The sequence below is a fragment of the Setaria viridis genome, chromosome 7, assembly GCF_005286985.2.
Source record: "Setaria viridis chromosome 7, Setaria_viridis_v4.0, whole genome shotgun sequence".
NCBI lineage: Eukaryota > Viridiplantae > Streptophyta > Magnoliopsida > Poales > Poaceae > Setaria > Setaria viridis.
The window spans coordinates 31,644,332-31,664,948 of record NC_048269.2 but is presented as its reverse complement, the minus strand read 5'-3'; the positions used below and the strand labels follow the sequence as shown (position 1 = coordinate 31,664,948).

The window sequence follows — 20,617 nt, the reverse complement described above, 5'->3', positions numbered from 1 at the left end:
TTGAGGGGTCATATTCCAATAAACTTATCACATGATAACCAATATAGATTCATTTCAAAACATATGGATCAGTCATAAGTGAACGGTTGTTATTTATCATCTAAACACACCCTTACCAAAGGTGCGAAAGGGCCTACATGATGCCTAGGTGCTTCCAAGGTGTGCCTCCTTCAGGGCGTTGAGAGCAGCCATGGCGTTGTCGAATCCCTCCTCCGTCGCCATGGTCACGAACCCGAACCCTCGTGATCGCCCCTTCTTGTCGTACGCGACTCTGGCGCAGGCCACCTTCCCGTGCTTGCATGAACATCTCTCGCAGCCGGGAGTTATCCACCTTTGGGGCCAGATCGCCGGCGTAGATCTTCAACTCTTGTGCCCCGGAGCTGCCGCTGCTGGTCGCCGGAGTTCCCTGCCGACCGTTCGGAGTCCTTGCACGAACCGGAGATATCTCGGGATAGGGTAGGAACCACATGCACCTCGCGTCGTGCCATCCGGGCGGCAGCGTCTCCACCAGCGTCGCTGCGCCGTCATGGAAGCTGTACCTGTACACGCTGCATGGCTCCGTCTGCCCGCCTGAGTTGTCTCCGATGACGAAGTAGGCGGTGCCGCCGCTCACCTCCCCGCCGAACCGCGCGGCGTCGACGGCGAAGCTGCCCGGGAAACCCAAGAACAGGACATCGTCACCGAGCATGCCCATGTCATTGTCCCTCCTCGACCACCCCACCACCGGCTCCTCGCCGCCCGTTCTCCGTTCCAGAGCGTGCACCGACACGGACAGATCGCCGCCGCCGGCGGCCTCCTTAAGAACGCTGGCCAGCAGGAGTTCATGCTCGTCGCCACCGCGAGACTCCAGGAGGTAGCTGCACCGGCGTACCTTGCCGGGCTCATCCGGTAGCGCCGCTCGCGTTGTCACAGTCGTACGACAGTGGCAATTATTAATGTACGAGTGCACGGTCTTCCAGAGGACGTAACAGTTCGCCAGGTCTGAGCAGACGACGTCGCCGCGGTTGTAGACGGCGGCGCAGCAGCGGTCAGTAAAAAGATTACTTCTTACATTCATCCATGGCTCGTGATCGGGGCATTCGTCGTCGGGGCACAGGATGGCTCCCTCGAAATCTGAGAGAAAACGCTCAACTTTGCCAGGCGGGTGCGGTGTAAATTCGTACACGAGGATGGTGTCGTCGCCGGAGACGACGCGGTGGGTGTGATCTGGCATCCGGCGTCCCGTGTACCTGAGTGGGGAATAAGGCAGGCCGGCGGCGGTGAAAGGGTTGACGAGGCCGGGCTCGTAGTTGCCGCCGACCAACCACGCCCCAGTACCGTCGGCGCACGCGACCCTCCGGTCCCGGATGCAGATGCCCGGCGCGCGGCAGCTCGTCCTGGAGAAGACGCAGCGGCACCGCTGGTCTTCTAGGTCGACGCCGGCGTCGGACGGCGCGAGGAGCCACGGCAGGAAGTTTGGCGGGCGATCGGCGAGCGACTCGCCCCACGGCCTGCAGACGGCGCGGAAGCGGACGAAGTCGGCTGCGGCGTGGAGACGGCCGGAGATGTCGCGGAGCAGGTCCGGCGGGAGCTCCGACCACTGGGATTCGCCGGCGTCATCCGTCGTTGGGGGCATGATGGGATCGGGGGGATGGATAGATTGACTTCTCGTGCAAGTATATATCATCGAGATCTTTAAAAGTAATCCCGAAGTCACCGGAAATTTCGTTTGCCTAGTACTTCTTTGCTTTTATATGCAAACGAATCTGAGCCATGTATCCGGATCCAGTCCGGCGATCATGCATCATGGTCATCCTCGCCAAAGAACTATCCTCTCTAACTCCAATGACTCCATCTTTGCCCCCAGCAACCCTAATCTCTGCACTAGAGAGTAACTCGTGTTGTGCAATATTTCACACTCATCATGCCTAAAAACACTAAAGATTTCAGGCAATTATAAAAAGTGATTGCATATATATATGCGTGCGCGTGCATAAACACTTATATCCTTTTAGCCTGTACTTTTACAAAAATAAGCTAATATTCACCTTTACCAGCGCGGTATATGATGTCAAAATGAAGTCGGGTTACGTAGCCATGACTCACGAATCCACTGGCGTATCTATACAACTTTCCCTTCCTCTTAGAGGATGGGAAAGTCGTTGTCATCACCACAAGCCGAACAAAATATCTATGGAGAACAAAAGCAAATGAGGCTAACTTTTATGCCACAAACACATCAAAAACCTCGCAACGTCGTTTCAAAAGAAAGAAAACCATGCAGCCCTAAGGCCCCTAAACGCTAAATAAAATAATGCAAAAATCAACAAAAGAATTAGGAGCGCGATAAACCCATCCAAGATCGTGAAGCGGTCGTCTGGCTTCTCCACGGCGTTGAGAGCAGCCATGGCCTTGTGGAATCCCTTGTGCGTGGCCATGGTCACGAACCCGAACCCTCGTGACCTGCCACGATTGTCGTACGCGACTCTTGCGCTGGCCACCTTACCGTACACGCTGAACATCTCTCGCAGCCGGTAGCTATCCACCTTCGGGGACAGATCGCCGACGTAAATCCTCACCGGAGCTCCCGGACACTTCCGACTCCTCCGCGCAGGGATTCGAGATATGTTGGGCTGGGGCAGGAACCACATGCACCTCGCGTCGTTCCATCCGGCCGGCAGCGTCTCCACCAGCGTCGCCACGCCGTCGTGGAAGCTGTACCTGTACACGCTGCATGATGGCGCCGCCGCCGGCGACCCCAAAGCCCCCTGCCCGCCGGCCGAGTTGTTGTCGATGACGAAGTAGGCTGTGCCGCCGCTCAACTCCCCGCCGAACGTGTCGGCTTCTACGGCGAAGCTGCCCGGGAAACCCAGGAACATGACATTCTCACCGAGCAGGCTCAAGTCATCGTCCCTCCTAAGCCATTCCAACACCAGAGGCCCCTCGTCGCCGTTGTCCTCCTCTGCCAACGGGTACAGCACGTGCAGCGTCACCGTCAGGTCATCGGGCGTGCCGGCGGCGTCTTGAAGGACGCTGGCCAGCAGAAGTTCGTCGTCGGTCGACTCCAAGAGGTAGCTGCACCGGCGTACCTTGCCTGCGGGCACGTCCGGTAGCTCCAACTGCGCGTCGTCGATGACGTAGCAGTTCGCCAAGTCCACGCACACGATGTAGCCGTAGAAGTTGACGGCGGCGCAGCAGCGGTCAGTACTCAGACCACCGTATACAAACGTCCACTCTTGATCGCCGGGGCAAAGTAAGGCTCCGCGGAGACTCGAGTACGGATGGTCTACGACGCCCGGCGGCAGCCGAGAGCCGGGCTGCCATGTTTTGAAGTCGTACAAGAAGATGGCGCCGTCGACGGAGACGGTGCGGTGGGTGCGATCCGGCCACTCGCCGTTGGCGTCCTCGCGGGAGAAGGGCCGGCGGACGGAGGTGAGAGGGTCAACGAGGCTGGTCTCGTGGCCGATGCTGACCACCCACGCCGCCGTGCCGTCGGCGCACGCGACCCGCCTGTCCCGGCCGCAGATGCCCAGCGCGCGGGAGCTCGTCCCGGAGAAGACGCAGCGGCACCGCTGGTCGCCGGCGGCGTCGGGGTCGGACGGCGCCACGAGCCACGGCAGGAAGCGGGGCGGGCTGCCGAGCGCGGCGTGCCACGGCCAGCAGACGGCGTGAAAGCGGGCGAAGTCGGCCGCGGCGTGGAGGCGGCCGGAGATGTTGCGGAGCACCCCCGGCGGGAGGTCCTGCCACGGCGGGAAGCGGGGCGGACGATCGGCGTGCGCGTCGCGCCACGATCTGCAGACGGTGAGGAAACGAACCAGGTCGGCCCCGGCGTCGAGACGGCCGGAGATTTCACGGAGCAGCTCCGGCGGGAGGTCCGGCCACTGGGGTGCGGCGGCGGCGGCGTCAGTTGATGATGCGGCCATGTTGCAATTGGGTGGATCGATGGATTTCTCGTGGACAAACCGTACGTATTCCTGTACTAGTAGAAATGCCCGTGCGTTGCTACGGGTATTTTTATGTTGTTAGGTTGGTTTTGTCTTGTTGCATTTGTGGTTGTTTTTTTAAAAACAGTACGGTTGCTTAGCATGTATATTGATGTTGTTGCTTTCATGCTTTTTTTTCGAGTTTTTCATTTTGTATGAAGATTTAAAGCATTCAAGAGAGATATATTAAATTATAAGATTTCATAATGTTTGAATTTTAGATAACTTATATTGAATACAAAGGTAATTTAACGAAGCTCTAATGTGTGAACATTAAATTTTCTGCACAAACGAGTAATTTGTATATAATACGGAGTGATTAATACATCCCAAACCGGCCCAAATCCGCCCACTACAACCAATCGGCCCACTGCAACATCACCTCGCCTACGGCCCACTGTAACATCACCTCGGCGACACCGAGCTCGTCTCCGACGCGGCTGTCCTTATCCTCAACCCTAACTCCAGGCTTCGATCTGACGCTTCTGCTCCCCGCCGCTCCCACGGCCTGCCCTTGCTCGTCGCTGACCGTCCGCGCCGCCTTGCCCGCCCGCCGGATCCCCTAGGCCTGCCACGCCGCCATACGCTGCAGGCTCTAGGGCCTCCCGCCGGCCCCGCCTCCGTCCCCTCCGGTCGTGCGGTCGAGCGGTCGGTGCTTTGTCGAAGCTGCTTGAAGTCGTCCGTCACCACTGTCGCTGACGAGCCCATCGCGGAGGAGCACAAATGTCGGGCGGTGCTGCACCTGGTCAAGCGCTCTGCCGGCGAGTCGCTCCGCGACTTCGTCGATGCGGTCGAGGAGATGGCGGATCAGCTGCTGGAAGCCTACCATGGCCTCGATGAGAAATGGCGTGGTGCGAGCAGAGGTCGCTTCGTCGAGATGATTGTCATGGTTGGGTGCTTCTTGCTGGTGCTCATGTCGGAGAATGGAAGGCAGGAGGACTATGCGCCCAATGATCCCATCTTCAGCGCCCACGGTAACCATGTTTTCTGGAAGAAACCAAATCGACTCAAACCAGTAGAACAGATGCGCATACATTGTCTGATTCTAGAGCCATTTTCATGCAGGCACCTCAAACTACATTTTTATACCCCAGGTGGACCGCAATTAGAGTCACTAATAGCAGATAGCTTTCCAACTACTCGCAGTGTTGAAGATCTGAAGAGTCGTTATTATTCTGGTAATTTAATCTTGATATCTCAGTAGTCAGATGCATTGTGCTCTGTGAAATATTCCTTTTTGTAGCCTTCTATGTTTATAAACGCATTATACCGAAGGCTTTTTGTCCTGTTTTATGCTTAAAGCAATTCTATATGCATTTCTGTGCTCAGGAGGCAACATTGGACTTGTACAAGTAATTAGTTATTGGTGTACTCATGTTCAGTAAGTTTTTAATCATGTGAGGAAGTTTTTTGCGCACCATCTTGCATCATTTATCTTCTAAACCTAGTTGCAATGATGTCCAAATGCCTACTGGTGGTATATTGTGCTGTGAATGGACCGTGACATTAACCTTTGCGCTGTTGCAATTAATGAGTATATTGTATTTATTGTCAATGTTTTGCTCAAATTGTTGTGCCCCTGATTTCTGACCAACTGACCTTAGTTAGTCTATGGCAAATACTCAGTTTTGCAAAGTTAGTGCCTACAAATTAGAGTGTACGGAATCAGCTGTGCTTGTTTTTTGTGAACGACAAGGAGTTAATTTATTTTTTTTCCCCTTTTCAGCTTGAAGCAATTGATGGTGACTGGGAGGAAATTATCGATGACCTGATTACTGGATTTGAGAAGCAGCACAAGCGGAGGCTTGCATACAGCATTGCGTTATACTAATTAGTTATCGGTGTACTCATGTTCAGTAAGTTTTTAATCATGTGAGGAAGTTTTTTGCGCACCATCTTGCATCATTTATCTTCTAAGCCAACAATTCCACTTGCATTCTCATTGACTTATTGGTCTATGTTTCCTTTCAAATGTGAAATATTACATAAATATATCCTATTTATCTTTTAAAATGAATATAATAGTGCGTTTCTGTAGCAGCTATGTATCCTGAATGTTCCTTTTAATAATCACTTATTTTGTGAGGACTTCTGTATACACAATGTTTTTTGTGTATGTCTCAGTTGTACTGATCTTCTTCTTCTTCTTCATCTTCTTTTCTTCATCATGTAGACCTGTCAGTATCTTTATGTTTTTTGTCGCTGTTGCCCTAGAAAGTGCGACATATAGTTGTCCATGTGAGAAAACTGGTTCAGGTAGGTAGACGCCAACTGTTGGTATTGTCTGCCCTTGTGATTTATTTATTGTCATGGCGAAGCTTAGTCTGACAGGAAATTGTTTCCTCTTAAGACGAAATGGGAACATCTCATCGTCGGAGGGGCATAATGGGATTCTAGGCAAGAAAACTCTCATTCCAGAATGTTGTCCCAGTACTATTTCTGCATCAATTGAATTTTTTTGAAATCCTCGTACTACCAACCTTGTGCCATTGCAAAGTCCATTAGCTGGGTCGATATTCCTGAGTAATATGATGGGACAGTTAATTTTCAGCTTCAACATATGTGGCGGTAGTCCATTTGGTGTAAGTGTGTTCAGGAATTCTGTTGGATAGTAGTTATGAGGATCATCTTCTACTGAATCAAAGCTGTAATATACCATCTCATCTCCTTGGAAACGCTCAATCATTTTTAGATTTATGCTGTCCACGCAGTCATTCCTTGTTGATAAGATTGCTCTTGAAGTGATGTATGTTGGATCTTTTAGGAGAGCATTGTCCATTTGATAGATATTGTCAATCAATGTATCGAGGCCATTGTCATTTGTTGTATGTTGGACGCATATATTTGTAGGTAGACATATTTCTCCATTTTCATTTGTCTCTTCGGTTCCATTTCCTATTCGCAGTAGGTATTCTGCGAACCATGGGTCCTTTTGTGCCCTCATGTTGTGCACGAGCTCTAATTGTTGCATGCAATTCCAAAGGCCAGACCGTCTTAGTGATGCATCCACTATTTGAGCTCTTGTTCCCTTTCGCACAACAGGTAGAACTTGTCTAAAATCTCCACCAAATACCACTGTTTTTCCACCGAATGGAAGATTTGGCTGGTCCATTATGTCTCTCATACTTTTGTCTAGAGCCTCAACCGCTTGCCTCTTAGTCATAGATGCTTCATCCCAAATAATTAATGAAGCTGTTTGAAGTAGCTTCGCTGTCCCACTTTGTTTTGTGAATGAACAAATAGATCCATCATCTATTCTTAGTGGTATCTTGAATCTAGAGTGGGCTGTTCTCCCCCCTGGCATTATTGAAGCTGCTACACCAGATGTTGCTGTAGCTAAAGCTATCTTACCTTGTCCACGGACTGTAGCCAGTAGAGCTCTATATAGAAAAGTTTTTCCTGTGCCTGCTGGTCCATCGACAAAGAATAGGCCTCCTGAATCACTGTTAACTGCGGCTAGTATTTTTTCGTATGCAGCTTTTTGTTCCTTGTTTAGGTATGTATGCAAAGATGCGTCCTCTTGGTCTACCTCAATCATGGATTCCTCGATGATCTCTCTAGGTACGTCATTTGTCGTGTTTTGCTGTTCGTCAATCTCTGGAAGAGGAAATGACCGAATGTCTTTGCCCATTGATTGCAACATATCCCTGATATTTTTCAGCACCATTTGTTGGACCATGTGTTTTGATTTGCAATTTCTGCTATAGTCCTCTGACATTGCTTCGAGGTGGTTGTTCCATATTGTACGGATGTTGCTGGGCTCACAAAACACCAGAATTGTTGCAAATAGTCGTCGTAGTGATGATGGCATACGAAACAATTCAGCTTCCGTCATGCAGTCATCTATTGTATTATCTGCTTCAATTAGTCCCCTTTTTTCTGCAGATTCTTGAAAGGTTGGCACTATTTTTCCATCAATTGTTCGTAAGTCTTCGTAGCATGTAGCTCCTGTCACGTGGTTTAGTAGAACTCGAAGGTAATATCGTTCTCCTTCACCTGGATGTGCAGCCACTACTCTGCCAACCTGGTATGTAGCTTTCCGTTTCCTCTGTTGCCAAAACTTTCCCTGGCTGTTCCAAGTATAGTGTTCAGGAAAATCCCTGTATAGTATGTCTCGTGATTTTTCATCTAATCTGTTAGCTTCAAAGTATGCAGTTAACATTGACCTTTCCGTGCCATCACGGTTGATAATGTTCTGAATTTTTTCTTTTCCATGGTATGAAACCATGTGCATGTTTGGGAGATGAAGCTGTAGTTGCATGACTGATGGGTTTATCTTACTTAATTCAAAGCCATATATTCTCCATAGTGCTTCTGGAGGTGTAACCCACCGTGCATTTCGGTACTGTCTAATTTCATCAATTTCTCCTTCATCATCTGCTCCAGTTACAGATACAGAGGCCCGGTCATGTCCCTTGTAGATGTATTTGAATAGGTACTTGACGGCTTTAATGCTTGAGCATACCTCAACATTTATGTGGCAGTTGAAAAAGCGCAATAGGTATGGGTTGTAAGGAACAACCCATCTGTTATCTAGTTTACAGTTCCGGACTGTTTCGTTGCGTCCGTCATTCCGTCTTCTATACAAGGGGTAGGAGTCCTTGCCTTGAATCGTAGTTTCATTAAATGGTCTTGGATAATTGTTTTTGCAAGATGCTCGATTCTTTGTGCAAGGGCAATTTCTGTTTAATATGCCGCAAGGACCATGCATCATATGTTTGATGACCATTTTATATAGATCTGGATACTTGTGCTTGTCTGGCAGCTCGGCAGAGATTATTCTGTCATATTGCTCTGGACATGTATACTTGTATTTTCCGGTCATTATCAGCAAGAAGTGTGCATGAGGTAGGCCTCTCTTTTGGAACTCTACAACATAGGTATATGCCTTTACCTTTCCAAGAATGTGCTTTTTAAATAATTGATTCTTCATTTCTTCTAGTTTTGCCCTGAAAACCCTAACCACGAGATCTGGGCGATCTTGCGGTGTTTGTTCAAACTGTAGTTCTCGGGTGATCTCTTCCCAGTTTGGGTTGCAGGTCATTGTTAGAAATATGTCTGGCTTTCCATATTTGCGTACTAAAGCCATAGCATCTAGATATCGTCGCAATTTATCTCTTGGCCCTCCAATAAATGATGATGCTAGCACCGTTCGTTTTCCTACTTTATCTCCCTTTTGTTCTCCTTCTTGAATGCTATCCAGGAGGCCTTTGTATAGATCTGCCCTTATTTCTTTTTGATGATACCATATGAAGTCCAATCTGGAACTCTCAATCTTGATGTATGTATCAACGGCAAACTGCTGAAAAAGTCTACCACCATGCAATATTGGGTTGAATATACTTTGTCTTGCATGGAATTTATAGCAGTAATATTCTCTCATGGTTACCCACAGCTTACTGCTTGAATCTGTGTAAAAATTAGAATGCTAAAGTTAGAGGAATATTTATGTAGTTGTTTAATATTAGTAAAATAAATTTAGAAGACAAAAGTGTATGAAATTCTAACCTGGGTCGTCATTATTGTTGCAATCAACATTATCTTTTCTCAGTTCTTCCAATATTGTATTGGCCCTTGGGATATTTGAATGCCAACCGAGTTCAGCTCTTGGAAAGAATAGAGGATAAGACAATGGATCATAGCAGCCATAGTATGATTTGATGCCTTGTATTTCGTTGTTGTTTCCATGTAGTATTATATTCTTGTCAAATGTATTTCTTCTTTCATTTCCCTCAATCCACACTGCAGCTACCTCTGAAGTTATTGGTGCATTGTATGTTCTTTGGTCTAATCTTTGGTCAAGGTTCAAGATCAGCCTGTAGTCATCAAGGTTTTCGTTCTGTCCCAAAGTTATAAACTGTTTAGAGTATGGGTTTTCACGTAGAATTTGTGTTAAAATTGTGACTACATGTTTGTCTTGCTCGTACTTTTCTTCACGACAACGTCGATACCGATGCTCTAGGCTTGGATCATCATCGTAGAAGTACAACTCTAGATGCTTTGGATCTGAGCGACTATTTCCAAATGATTGTATATTGTGATACATCTGGCCATGAGCTCGAAAGGTGTAAATACCAGCTTTTTTCATGTCAGTTGTCTCACTGTCTAAGTGGCAATAAAGAGATGTAAATGAGAAGTGTCCATTGAAAAATCTTATATTGTTCCGAAAATGTCTTGCATCAGAATCATTGCTTGTCCAAAGTCTCATGAGTTCAGGAGGTGTCTCAGGATTGGCTAATCTAATCTGTCCTTTTCTGCAGCACAACCCCTCAGATTCATACTGAAATTTCTTTGCATTGCAGTATATGCAATTTTCTTTATTTTTCAGCATGTTTGTATTGTCTGGTATGTTGCTGTAGACAATGTCATATGGATCTGAGATCTTTGTAGCAGTTTCTTCATCTTCTCTGATTTCGATATCCACATCTCTGTCCCACTCTGTTGTTTTTTTTAAAATATAAAAATTTAGGAATGTACTAACATAATGCTGGAAGGATTTTTTTAAAGTATTGAAGGATACCTTGACATGAGAACATGTAATCATCCTCGTTCGTGTCTTGTACAAATATCACTCCATCATTACCTGTACAAAATTTTGTGAATGCATATTTGTTTTTCTTTTGTATCATGCAAGAATTTAATTTGGAGTTGATAACCTTACCATTATCTTCATCATTTGTTAGTTGTGTTGAGACATCAATGCTTTCTATGGTTGGGCATTCTGAAGAGGGTATTTCTGTTGGATGGAGATTGTTAGCATAATATATTGATGTATAGAATTTGCATATAATGTATTGAAATACGAAAGTTTTGTATAGAATTTAGAGTATTACCGAGATTCATCATTTCTGGCTATTTTTGCATTTCTATGTCATTGTCCTCTTCGCTCATAGATTCATATTCTTCTGATGATGAATAAATTACCCGCTTTTGTTTTTTCATGAATTTTTTGTTTTGACGGGCTAGCAATGTTTGCCTTTCTCCTGGTGTCACATGTTTAGTGTGTTTAACATTAAGGCTAGATGTACTGACTTCTACTGACATATCTGTTTCCATATATGCAGGATTCTCCATTGCAATTGAACCTTTCGTTGTTTTGCTGCTCCTCAATTCACGGTTAGTTATGGCTTGTTCTATTCTAGCTTTCTTTTGTTCTGGCTGCATATTTGCATATTTCTGTCTCTCTTTTTCGCATATTTTTTGGTACTGTGTTGCATCTCTGTCTTTTCTTCTATTATAGGCTTCACGTTGTTTTTTCAGTTTATGCTGCTTTTCTTCATCTGTCATTTTGGCATAACGTTCTGCATCTCTTTTCCTTCTCTTTCCATTTGCATCAATGTCTTGTGATTGTAACTCCACTGCATTTTGTGCTGCATCTCTACCTTTTCTTCTATGATAGGCTTCACGTTGTTTTTTCAGTTTGTCCTGCTTTTCTTCATCTGTCATTTTGGCATAACGCTCTTTATCTCTTTTTCTTCTTTTTTCATTTGCATCAATCACTTTTGATTGTAACTCCATTGCATGAGAATAGATGTTTCCTTTGTCTGTTGCCATCTTGTTTGGCAAATTGAACGGTGTTTTCTGCACAATAGGTTGAAATAAAGAGGCTTTCTCAGTTGGCAGGGTAAAAAAAGCGAGCTCTTGATGTAGAGGGCATGCTTACGAATGTTAACATTGGGAATTCCATAGGTATATTTGGTTGCTGGTTTAAGCACAACTTTGTCCAGGGGAATAGAAAGGAATAACCCCAAATAGACAGCTATATCATTCTCACCAGAACTACAACAGTACAGTGTACGAAATGACGGTGGAGAGGTGTTTAGACAGAGAGTTGAGCCTTACATGAACCAGATTCTAATGGTATGGAATTAGAATTCATTTTACTTACAAAGTGTTGCCTGATGTTATGGGATTTGTGTATCTGGTGCTTGAATATGTATTTGGATTCAGTATGAAGATCCAGTGCGACAAGAGGCTGCACGGAAGACGGTTCCAATACATGAGCTTGAGGAGAAGGCATTAGCTTCACTGGCCAAGGTTTCTCTTTAATTTACCACCTCTCTCTCTCTCTCTGTGACTATGGTCTTTTTTTAAAAAAAAAATACTAATAAAGTTTCTTTGGTACAAGTTTGACTAATGTTATTCTTATGTAGTTTTATGAGGGAAACTAACTTTCTCACCAGCCTATAGTGAAGCTTCTTAGTCCTGTCCTGTCATTGCCAACACCTAACAAAGCCGCTAATCAATGTGGATTGTCCCATTCCTCAGTGTCAGCCTCCAAGGTAGAAGGTGAATATTCGCTTCTGTCCAAGAACTCTCCTCTGGATCAACCTGAAAGTTAGCAATAGTTTCTTTCAGATGGTTTTATATCATTTATTACTGATTTTCCATCTTCTCATCCTAAATAAAATATTCTACTTTTCCATGTCACTATACTTCCATTTGTTGTAGCACTGGAAATGAAATAGTACCAAAACAGCTTGTACAAACTGGCTAACTTGTTTTTCTCTGTAGTAAAACTCTATGTTACGTGAGTCAGATCAGTTAGTTATGTCGCGGTTTCAGTTCATAATATGTGCCCACTTGATTCTCGAAAGGTTGGTTTGGAATACAACATCTAGACAATTTTGCAGAACCAAATCGACTATTCTCTCACTGGTATTTGCGTCACATATTCAGTTTTCTTTTGTACTGAAGTTAGTCCTAATTCCTAAACTCCTCTTTGCATCTTCAGGTGTGAATACACATCTATATTGTTTCAGTGTAGAACATGGAAATGATAACCTTAAAAGCTTTGTATGCTCTGAACAGTGTGGTCCAAGTTTGCTTGATACAATCCTTCTTTCTCAGGTTTTGTAAATCCAAGAGTTGGTGCATTTTGTTTATTCTCATAACACCATATGTAACCTGTGATTTTTATTTGTGCCAGTGGGATAATTTTGCTTGGAAGGGCCACTTGGACTATGACGTTACAGCTTGCCAACTTAAGGTCATCCAAATAAAAGCCATGGTGTTTCTAATTTTGATATCTTACTGGTTTTTCTTTTATCATGCCAATATAGATAAACCTTAATCAATGAGATTTTTTCCATTAACTGCAACAGTATCCAGATGGTACTTGTATACTATATTAATGAGTATCTTTTCATTTTCTTTTGTTTTTCTTGAATTTTATTTTTACTTCTTTAATTTTCTTTATGCAGTCTTGATGATCAGAAGACTAATAGTGAAAAACATGGCCCAGTGGTTAACGTTGACAAGGTACTATGCTGCTACTGAATATTTCATTTTTCAACTTGGCATAAAGTTTAGTACCAAAACAGCTTGTATAAATTGGCTAACTTGTTTTTCTCTGTAGTAAAACTCTATGTTACGTGAGTCAGATCAGTTAGTTATGTCGCGGTTTCAGTTCATAATATGTGCCCACTTGATTCTTGAAAGGTTGGTTTGTAATACAACATCTAGACAATTTTGCAGAACCAAATCGACTATTCTCTCACTGGTATTTGCGTCACATATTCAGTTTTCATTTGTACTGAAGTTAGTCCTAATTCCTAAACTCCTCTTTGCATCTTCAGGTGTGAATACACATCTATATCGTTTCAGTGTAGAACATGGAAATGATAACCTTAAAAGCTTTGTATGCTCTGAACAGTGTGGTCCAAGTTTGCTTGATACAATCCTTCTTTCTCAGGTTTTGTAAATCCAAGAGTTGGTGCATTTTGTGAATTCTCATAACACCATATGTAACCTGTTTTTTTTATTTGTGCCAGTGGGATAATTTTGCTTGGAAGGGCCACTTGGACTATGACGTTACAGCTTGCCAACTTAAGGTCATCCAAATAAAAGCAATGGTGTTTCTAATTTTGATATGTTACTGGTTTTTCTTTTATCATGCCAATATAGATAAACCTTAATCAATGAGATTTTTTCCATTAACTGCAACAGTATCCAGATGGTACTTGTATACTATATTAATGAGTATCTTTTCATTTTCTTTTGTTTTTCTTGAATTTTATTTTTAGTTCTTTAATTTTCTTTGTGCAGTCTTGATGATCAGAAGACTAATAGTGAAAAACATGGCCCAGTGGTTAATGTTGACAAGGTACTATGCTGCTACTGAATATTTCATTTTTCAACTTGGCATAAAGTTTTGCATTGTACAAACACATGTAGGAACTTTAAAGTTACTTAGGATCTGTTGTATTTTATCTTTTGTTTTTCTTGAATTTTATTTTTACTTCTTTAATTTTCCTTGTGCAGAAATTTGGGAATAAGAAAGCAGCAAATCCCTTCTTTCTACGAAGAAGCTAATGTTGAAAAGGTACTATGCTGCTACTGAATATTTCATTTTTCAACTTGGCATAAAGTTTTGCATTGTACAAACACATGTAGGAACTTTAAAGTTACTCAGGATCTGTTGTATTTTATCTTTTGTTTTTCTTGAATTTTATTTTTACTTCTTTAATTTTCCTTGTGCAGAAATTTGGAAATAAGAAAGCAGCAAATCCCTTCTTTCTACGAAGAAGCTAAATAGACTTAAAAAAAATTACCTTGCAACAGAAGTTTTTTTAAGTAGTCCACTTTGACTGATAGATCCCCAGATCTTCAATTACCAGCCCCAAAAGTGCCACCCTATTTTGGTAAACATGAATCTAGAATAAGCAATATGGATGGTTTTCAGCATTATCAGTTGGAGGATCACGTGAGGAAAAGGCATACAATTTACGCTGAAGTACAAGTCTGATGGTCCGAATTTGCTTGCTCAGATCCCAGTTGACATCCACCTCAGGTTGTATTGAGGGGCTTTCTATTTGGAAACTAAACGTGTTGCATATTGGTTAGTTATTAAGGATGTATATATATATTAATTGGTGTATCGCAGTCCGTTTTGGTATACGTTAAGTATTCAAGTCCGAGTACAACTTCTATATGGATTGCAGTCCGTTTCCTTTTCCGGCTGCTGCGGTGACTGATATTTTGTTCTAGTCCCGTTGGGTACTATGGTGCGTAACTAAACTGGAATATGAGACCAGGACAGCAACAGACTGCTACATGGCTCGCTCGTAACATGACATGGAAAGATGTTGACTTCAATGTTGATATCCTAGAAGGTTGCTGCAGCGTGTGACCAGAAAAAAATGCATGACCTGTTTGCATAGCTTGCTTTCTGAATTTAAAGTACTAATAACAACTCCAAACAGCACCCATATATCCACTCTCATAGACAGATTCATGACTCCAAACTAAAAAACATTACAACTTGGGTGTGGAGCTAGCAGTTAATTCTTCATAGGTTAAGCTCCCTACAATGTCCTTTTTTCAAACCCCCGGCGTGCAAGAATTTGAGCGACACTCCACATGTTGATGCTTCACTTCTGTGCAGTCTCTTTCTAGAATGCCAAGTTACCGACCATCCACTGCTGCCTGTGTGCGTGTCCCGCACAAGAACTATACAAGTTAGTATAACGCAATGCTGTATGCAAGCCTCCGCTTGTGCTGCTTCTCGAATCCAGTAATCAGGTCATCGATAATTTCCTCCCAGTCACCATCAATTGCTTCAAGCTGAAAAGGGGGAAAAAAATAAATTAACTCCTTGTCGTTCACCAAAAACAAGCACAGCTGATTCCGTACACTCTAATTTGTAGGCAGTAACTTTGCTAAACTGAGTATTTGCCATAGACAAACTAAGGTCAGTTGGTCAGAAATCAGGGGCACAACAATTTGAGCAAAAGATTGACAATAAATGACAATATACTCATTAATTGCAACAGCGCAAAGGTTAATGTCACGGTCCATTCACAGCACAATCTACCACCAGTAGGCATTTGGACATCATTGCAACTACAAACATATATCGCTTTAGATATACCATATAAGACAAGGACAACCAGGCAGCAGGGCATTCTGCAACAATAACTGTTCAGGGGTATTACATGAGGAAACAGCAGAAATACCTCAAATAAACATCACTTTATCAAATAAGTTATGAAAGATGGAAAGTTAATTACAATGAAGGTGCTAATTTCATACACTGATTCTCACTGCAAAATAGGTGTCTATTGAAATGGTTTTTTCTACACTATTTTTCAAGGGACAAGAGGTCCCAAGATATGGTCTGCAAAATAGGTGTCTATTGAAATGGATTTTTCTACACTATTTTTCTACACTATTTTTCATCACCTTCCTTCTTTTCACTGTTGAGTATTGCAGATACAACTTATGAAGTCCAAGACACCGGAGGACATATTGTATTTACATTCATTGTCTTTGTATGTTAGTAGTTGTCCCAAAATTTGCTTTCTAAGCTCGTACCCATCCTGCAGAATTATAAATTTTTGTAATGTAAACAAACAGCAGTAAATTTGTATATCTAAAAAAACAACATTAATTTAAAAGTTCCATGGTACTGACCTTTAAAAATGGCAATTGTAGTTCTTCATCTTTCCATGTGGACATAAAGAGGGAAACAAGATAACCGGATAGTTCCCTGGTATAAGATAGATTTTTTTAATAAACAAGATAACCGGATATCACTTGAATGTTGATGACGATCAATTTACTAATTTCTAAAGTCGTATTCCTAAAAATCACTATTTTGATAGTTTGTGTCTGTCCAGTACAATCTGAGCAAAACTTTGATTTCCATAAATTGATAGATGCTAACAATGCCAACCATCAGCTAATGTTTATTGTTTGTGTCTATCATCCACGCGAATGTTTACAAACAATAAACATTAGCTGATGGTCGGTGTTAATGTCCTTTTATGTTTTAACTTCACAGGCATCCTAACAAAAGTGGCAGAGTAAATATCGACTCAAGAATCAAGCACACAAGTTCAGCCATGTTGCCAGAACCAGCTGAACCTAAAAAATTGCTAAGGATACTGTGTAAATATAATGGTGGTGTATTCATGATTTCATGTAGCTCAAATGCAGCAAGAATGACAGAGTTGGGATGCATCCAGTCACTTTGATTGTCGATAACTACAGTGTGGAAATCGACTCCTATATATTCACATAAATGATGTAACTCCAATCATCATAGCTTATGAAAGATTATCAAGCAGAGTGTGCAGTGTGCTCAATGAGGTGTAAGCAGCATACTTGGTCAGCGGTGATCATCAAAGTAGTCTCTTGAAAAGTTATAGATAATATTTTAAAAATGATTCAAGTACCTGTTCTGAACTGTAACATCAGGTATGATTATTTGACGCCACAGGAAAATATCCTCGTTCCATATAGATCCAGGGCATGTTTTTGACATGGCTTTTGGTAAGTATTCAGCTATCCATAAAAGTTTCTTCACATATCTTGCATTTGGGTTGTATTGGTAAATAGGATTAAGAGGAGTTGGATCCAAAATGTATAGTGTTCTGGTGTCTTTATTGAGTACAATAAGAATGAAGCCACCATTGAATTCTATTGGCATAAGAATCTGCATTTGGCAAGTTGTTAGAATAGTGAAAACAACGGTGGTGGTAGGTGTAGAGATATTTTCCTTACTGTTTTGCATCTTGAAACACTATATGAAATACCAGGCCAGCTACGAACGGTCTCTGCTAGCCGTTCCACATCCAAGTTTTTACGGTAGTTTGGGTGTCATCCAAAATCTGTAGTAACCTAGGAAATTAAATAATAATTGTTTAGAAATGTGATCAAAAGGGATGTGTACATGTATATAGACACGTGAAAACATATAAGAACATACCCAAAATTGCAGGTCCAGACAATGTTTTGATACTGTTCCTTTGGTCTTCTTCACTAATTCAATGTTGTCGAACATAACCTTTCGTATGACCAAATTAAAACAATCATGGTCCATGGCCAAATCCTCATTTATAATTTCTTGCAGCTTTTTGACAGTCAAGGTAATGGAATATGGTTTGGAGTTTTGGATCCATACTTTCCTAAAATTTATTAGGGAAATCAAATAGTGTATGCGTTAAATTGTATTGGAAATGTCGAGCAGTAGTAATTTGAAATGTCTTACTTCAATGTTTCTGCACAATTGATTGATTTGATGTAGGCGCAAAGGCCGTCAAGTAACTCTTGCTCACTCATTGTAGAAAGAATGGACATTAGTGACTGGTATTTATTTTGATCTGATAATGACTCTAATTCTTTGGATTTCATTTCATGAACAGATAATGATTCTAAATCTTTGGATTTCATTCCATCATCTTGACTTTCCAATATCACAACATCATTTGAATTTTCCTCGGTATCATCATTTTGTACAGACTTGGTAGACATTTCTGCTGTGTTTGTTTTCCAACAAAACAATATGCTGGCTAACTTCTGTCTAAATTGACTAATATCTTCCTATAAAGTAGCAATGAATGTGGGTAAGTATAAGCCTTAATATGACATCAGCTATAAAAAATATACCTGTGTAATAGCATGAGATAGTGTCTCTCCAGTCCAGTATTCCATAAACTTGAGCATAAATAGACCACAAGATGAGCTGTATGGTTACAGAAAAATAATTATTCAAAAAAAGGCAAAGAATCTTACAGAAGATACATGGCATATAGATTAAATAAACTACAAGAGAACATTCTTAGGTTAATGTGTTGAAGCATACCTGTCTTTCTGGATTGGTTTTTCCAATTGTTCTGTGATCGTCCATTCAGTAACTTGCAGGTTTTTCCAATTATGATCAATCAACTCTTCTTCTTTTTAAGAAAGCTCAAATGGCATCGCAGTCCTTTTAGCTGTAAATAAATTGAATATATTAACCAATAGTTAAAGCTATTGAGATAAGCGGTGGATCATATAGAATATGTTATTAAATAAATAAAGGGCGATAAATGCTATAGTAACTTACCATATTAGTGAGGTCATCTCGATGCAACTTCCAACATAATGAGTCTAGTACATGTATCTCACAATTTTTTACGTTAAGAATAGCTAAATACCAATGTGTTTCTTCTATATTTACTGGAAGTAGAATCTACAAGTAACAAGACAATAAATTAGTTGCCTACTGAAAATGGACAACGACAGGACAAAGCAGTGCAGTTGGGGAAAGTAACTCCAACAACAATAGGGTAAGTCAAATATTTATATGTACAAAAAATAGGAGTTTCAGGCAAATATAGAAAGAAAACTACACTTTTAGAAATTCAGCCAGTGCCCAGTGCAAGTTCCATAAAGAGGACTAAGTAAAAAAAAAAGGATTTTGCTAATCTAGGACAGGATTTTGCTAATCTAGGACAGTACATATATACATGTGATTAGCTTGTTATGACAAAGGTTACACTATTATCTATCTATAAGAGTAGATATAATAAGCCAAACCTATAATTTGTAAAATATGCAAAATACAAAAATAGATGTTACCATTTCATGTTTTAGATATTTTTTCACAATCTCTGTAATAAAGTTGCCACCTTCATTTATTCCAAGTAGTCCATCTCTTTTTATCAGTCCTGTGATAAAAGGATTCTCATAATAAAATTTAATATCATTCATATTTCGTAGATGAGCCGTATCCTTTATACAACATATATATGCGCTGATTACCTGTAAAGATTAAAAGATACATTAGCAGACATTAATGATATGATATTTAGAAAGTGTTTTATGAAAGTGTACATACATCATCTTCCACGTATTTGCTTTGATCTAGCAGGCACAACAATTCTTTTTGTTTGACAGATATATCGTCTATCTTCACCAGTACATCAGATTCCAAAGATGTTTCAATTGCCATTATAGCACAAAAATCAAAATCGCTCATTGTATAATCTGTCAAAAGTAAAGTAATTTGAACAATCATAACTGAGGGAACTGACAATGTATATAATGAAAAAAATACCAAATACCTTTTGGGAGATAATCATATGCTTTATCCAATGGGTCACAACAATCAATTTGGTTATCTGATTCGAAAACAATCGATTCAGAATACTTTGATTGTTTAAATGGCCTATCATTAAGATCCACATCACTGGGTGATTCAATGTTCAAATCCATTATCTCAAAGCGAGTATTATTCCACGCCAAAATCTACCGATCCAACACCCAGGAAAAAAGTAGAAAATAAGATTATAAGCAATTGCAGTCATCAATAAGAGTGAATAAAAGAAGTTAAACAGCATCCCCATCCTGATAGCGAGGCAGATTCACCTAATTACCTAGCTTGGCACGACGAACACCTTGGAGAACGAACCTACCGTGAGGACTCGCTGGCCGGGGCTGATGATGAAACGGACGGGGGGCTACAGCCGAGAAATCGCGACCACCAAAAGTAGGATTGTCCCCCAAAAAGTTCAGGACAGCCCGATATTCCTCCTCTTCTGTTTATATTAGAAGATTGTTCAAGATGAGTACGAATCAAGTTCGATTTCATGTTGGTTACGACAGACAATACGGATCGGAACGTATCTGAGAGAGAGTGGTGGTGGGGGTGGGGGGAGGTGGGGCTATACCAGGAAGGGCGGGGGAAGGACTCCTCGTGCGCGGCAGCCATTCCCGCCGCCGGAGGCCATATCTCGGCGGGCACATCTCCTCCTGCAGCCGCTCCTTCTCCCGCCCAAGTAGGAGCGGCCGGCTGGGGACGCATCTGGACCCCCTCTCTTCGTGCGCAACCTCGCCGCCGCCATGCTCCGGCCACCGGCGCGCCGCCGGCCGGAAATAGGTGCAGCGCG

The 20,617-nt window shown here is 42.3% G+C and overlaps 3 protein-coding genes and 2 long non-coding RNA genes across 6 annotated transcripts; 1 reads left to right on the top strand and 4 right to left on the bottom strand.

Moving 5' to 3' along the window:
• LOC140223519 (uncharacterized) lies at window positions 1-1,792 on the bottom strand. The gene has a single exon (XM_072295366.1). It carries the CDS (start codon window positions 1,664-1,666, stop codon window positions 134-136), a length of 1,533 nt encoding a protein of 510 aa, XP_072151467.1. The 5' UTR covers window positions 1,667-1,792; the 3' UTR covers window positions 1-133.
• Window positions 1,793-2,240: 448 nt separating this feature from the next.
• Window positions 2,241-3,902, bottom strand: LOC140223518 (uncharacterized). The gene is made up of 2 exons (XM_072295365.1): window positions 3,828-3,902; window positions 2,241-3,692 (listed from the first exon to the last, which is right to left on the bottom strand). Exons 1-2 carry the CDS (start codon window positions 3,900-3,902, stop codon window positions 2,241-2,243), a joined length of 1,527 nt encoding a protein of 508 aa, XP_072151466.1.
• A 704-nt stretch (window positions 3,903-4,606) lies between these two features.
• Window positions 4,607-13,051, top strand: LOC117863176 (uncharacterized). Of its 2 annotated transcripts, XR_011898854.1 has the most exons (8): window positions 4,607-5,140; window positions 5,689-7,523; window positions 7,848-7,989; window positions 11,027-11,078; window positions 11,555-11,822; window positions 11,913-11,999; window positions 12,697-12,812; window positions 12,892-13,048. It is a non-coding gene; the product is annotated as an uncharacterized lncRNA (long non-coding RNA). The 2 variants fall into 2 exon arrangements; XR_011898853.1 differs by having other exon boundaries at window positions 11,027-11,822; window positions 12,892-13,051.
• Window positions 9,465-10,808, bottom strand: LOC140223306 (uncharacterized). Its single transcript, XM_072294950.1, has 4 exons — window positions 10,796-10,808; window positions 10,624-10,698; window positions 10,483-10,545; window positions 9,465-10,400 (listed from the first exon to the last, which is right to left on the bottom strand). Exons 1-4 carry the CDS (start codon window positions 10,806-10,808, stop codon window positions 9,466-9,468), a joined length of 1,086 nt encoding a protein of 361 aa, XP_072151051.1. The 3' UTR covers window position 9,465.
• A 3,305-nt stretch (window positions 13,052-16,356) lies between the features above and the next one.
• Window positions 16,357-18,357, bottom strand: LOC117865263 (uncharacterized). Its single transcript, XR_004642501.2, has 4 exons — window positions 17,956-18,357; window positions 17,469-17,872; window positions 17,141-17,400; window positions 16,357-16,452 (listed from the first exon to the last, which is right to left on the bottom strand). It is a non-coding gene; the product is annotated as an uncharacterized lncRNA (long non-coding RNA).
• Window positions 18,358-20,617: the final 2,260 nt, after the last annotated feature.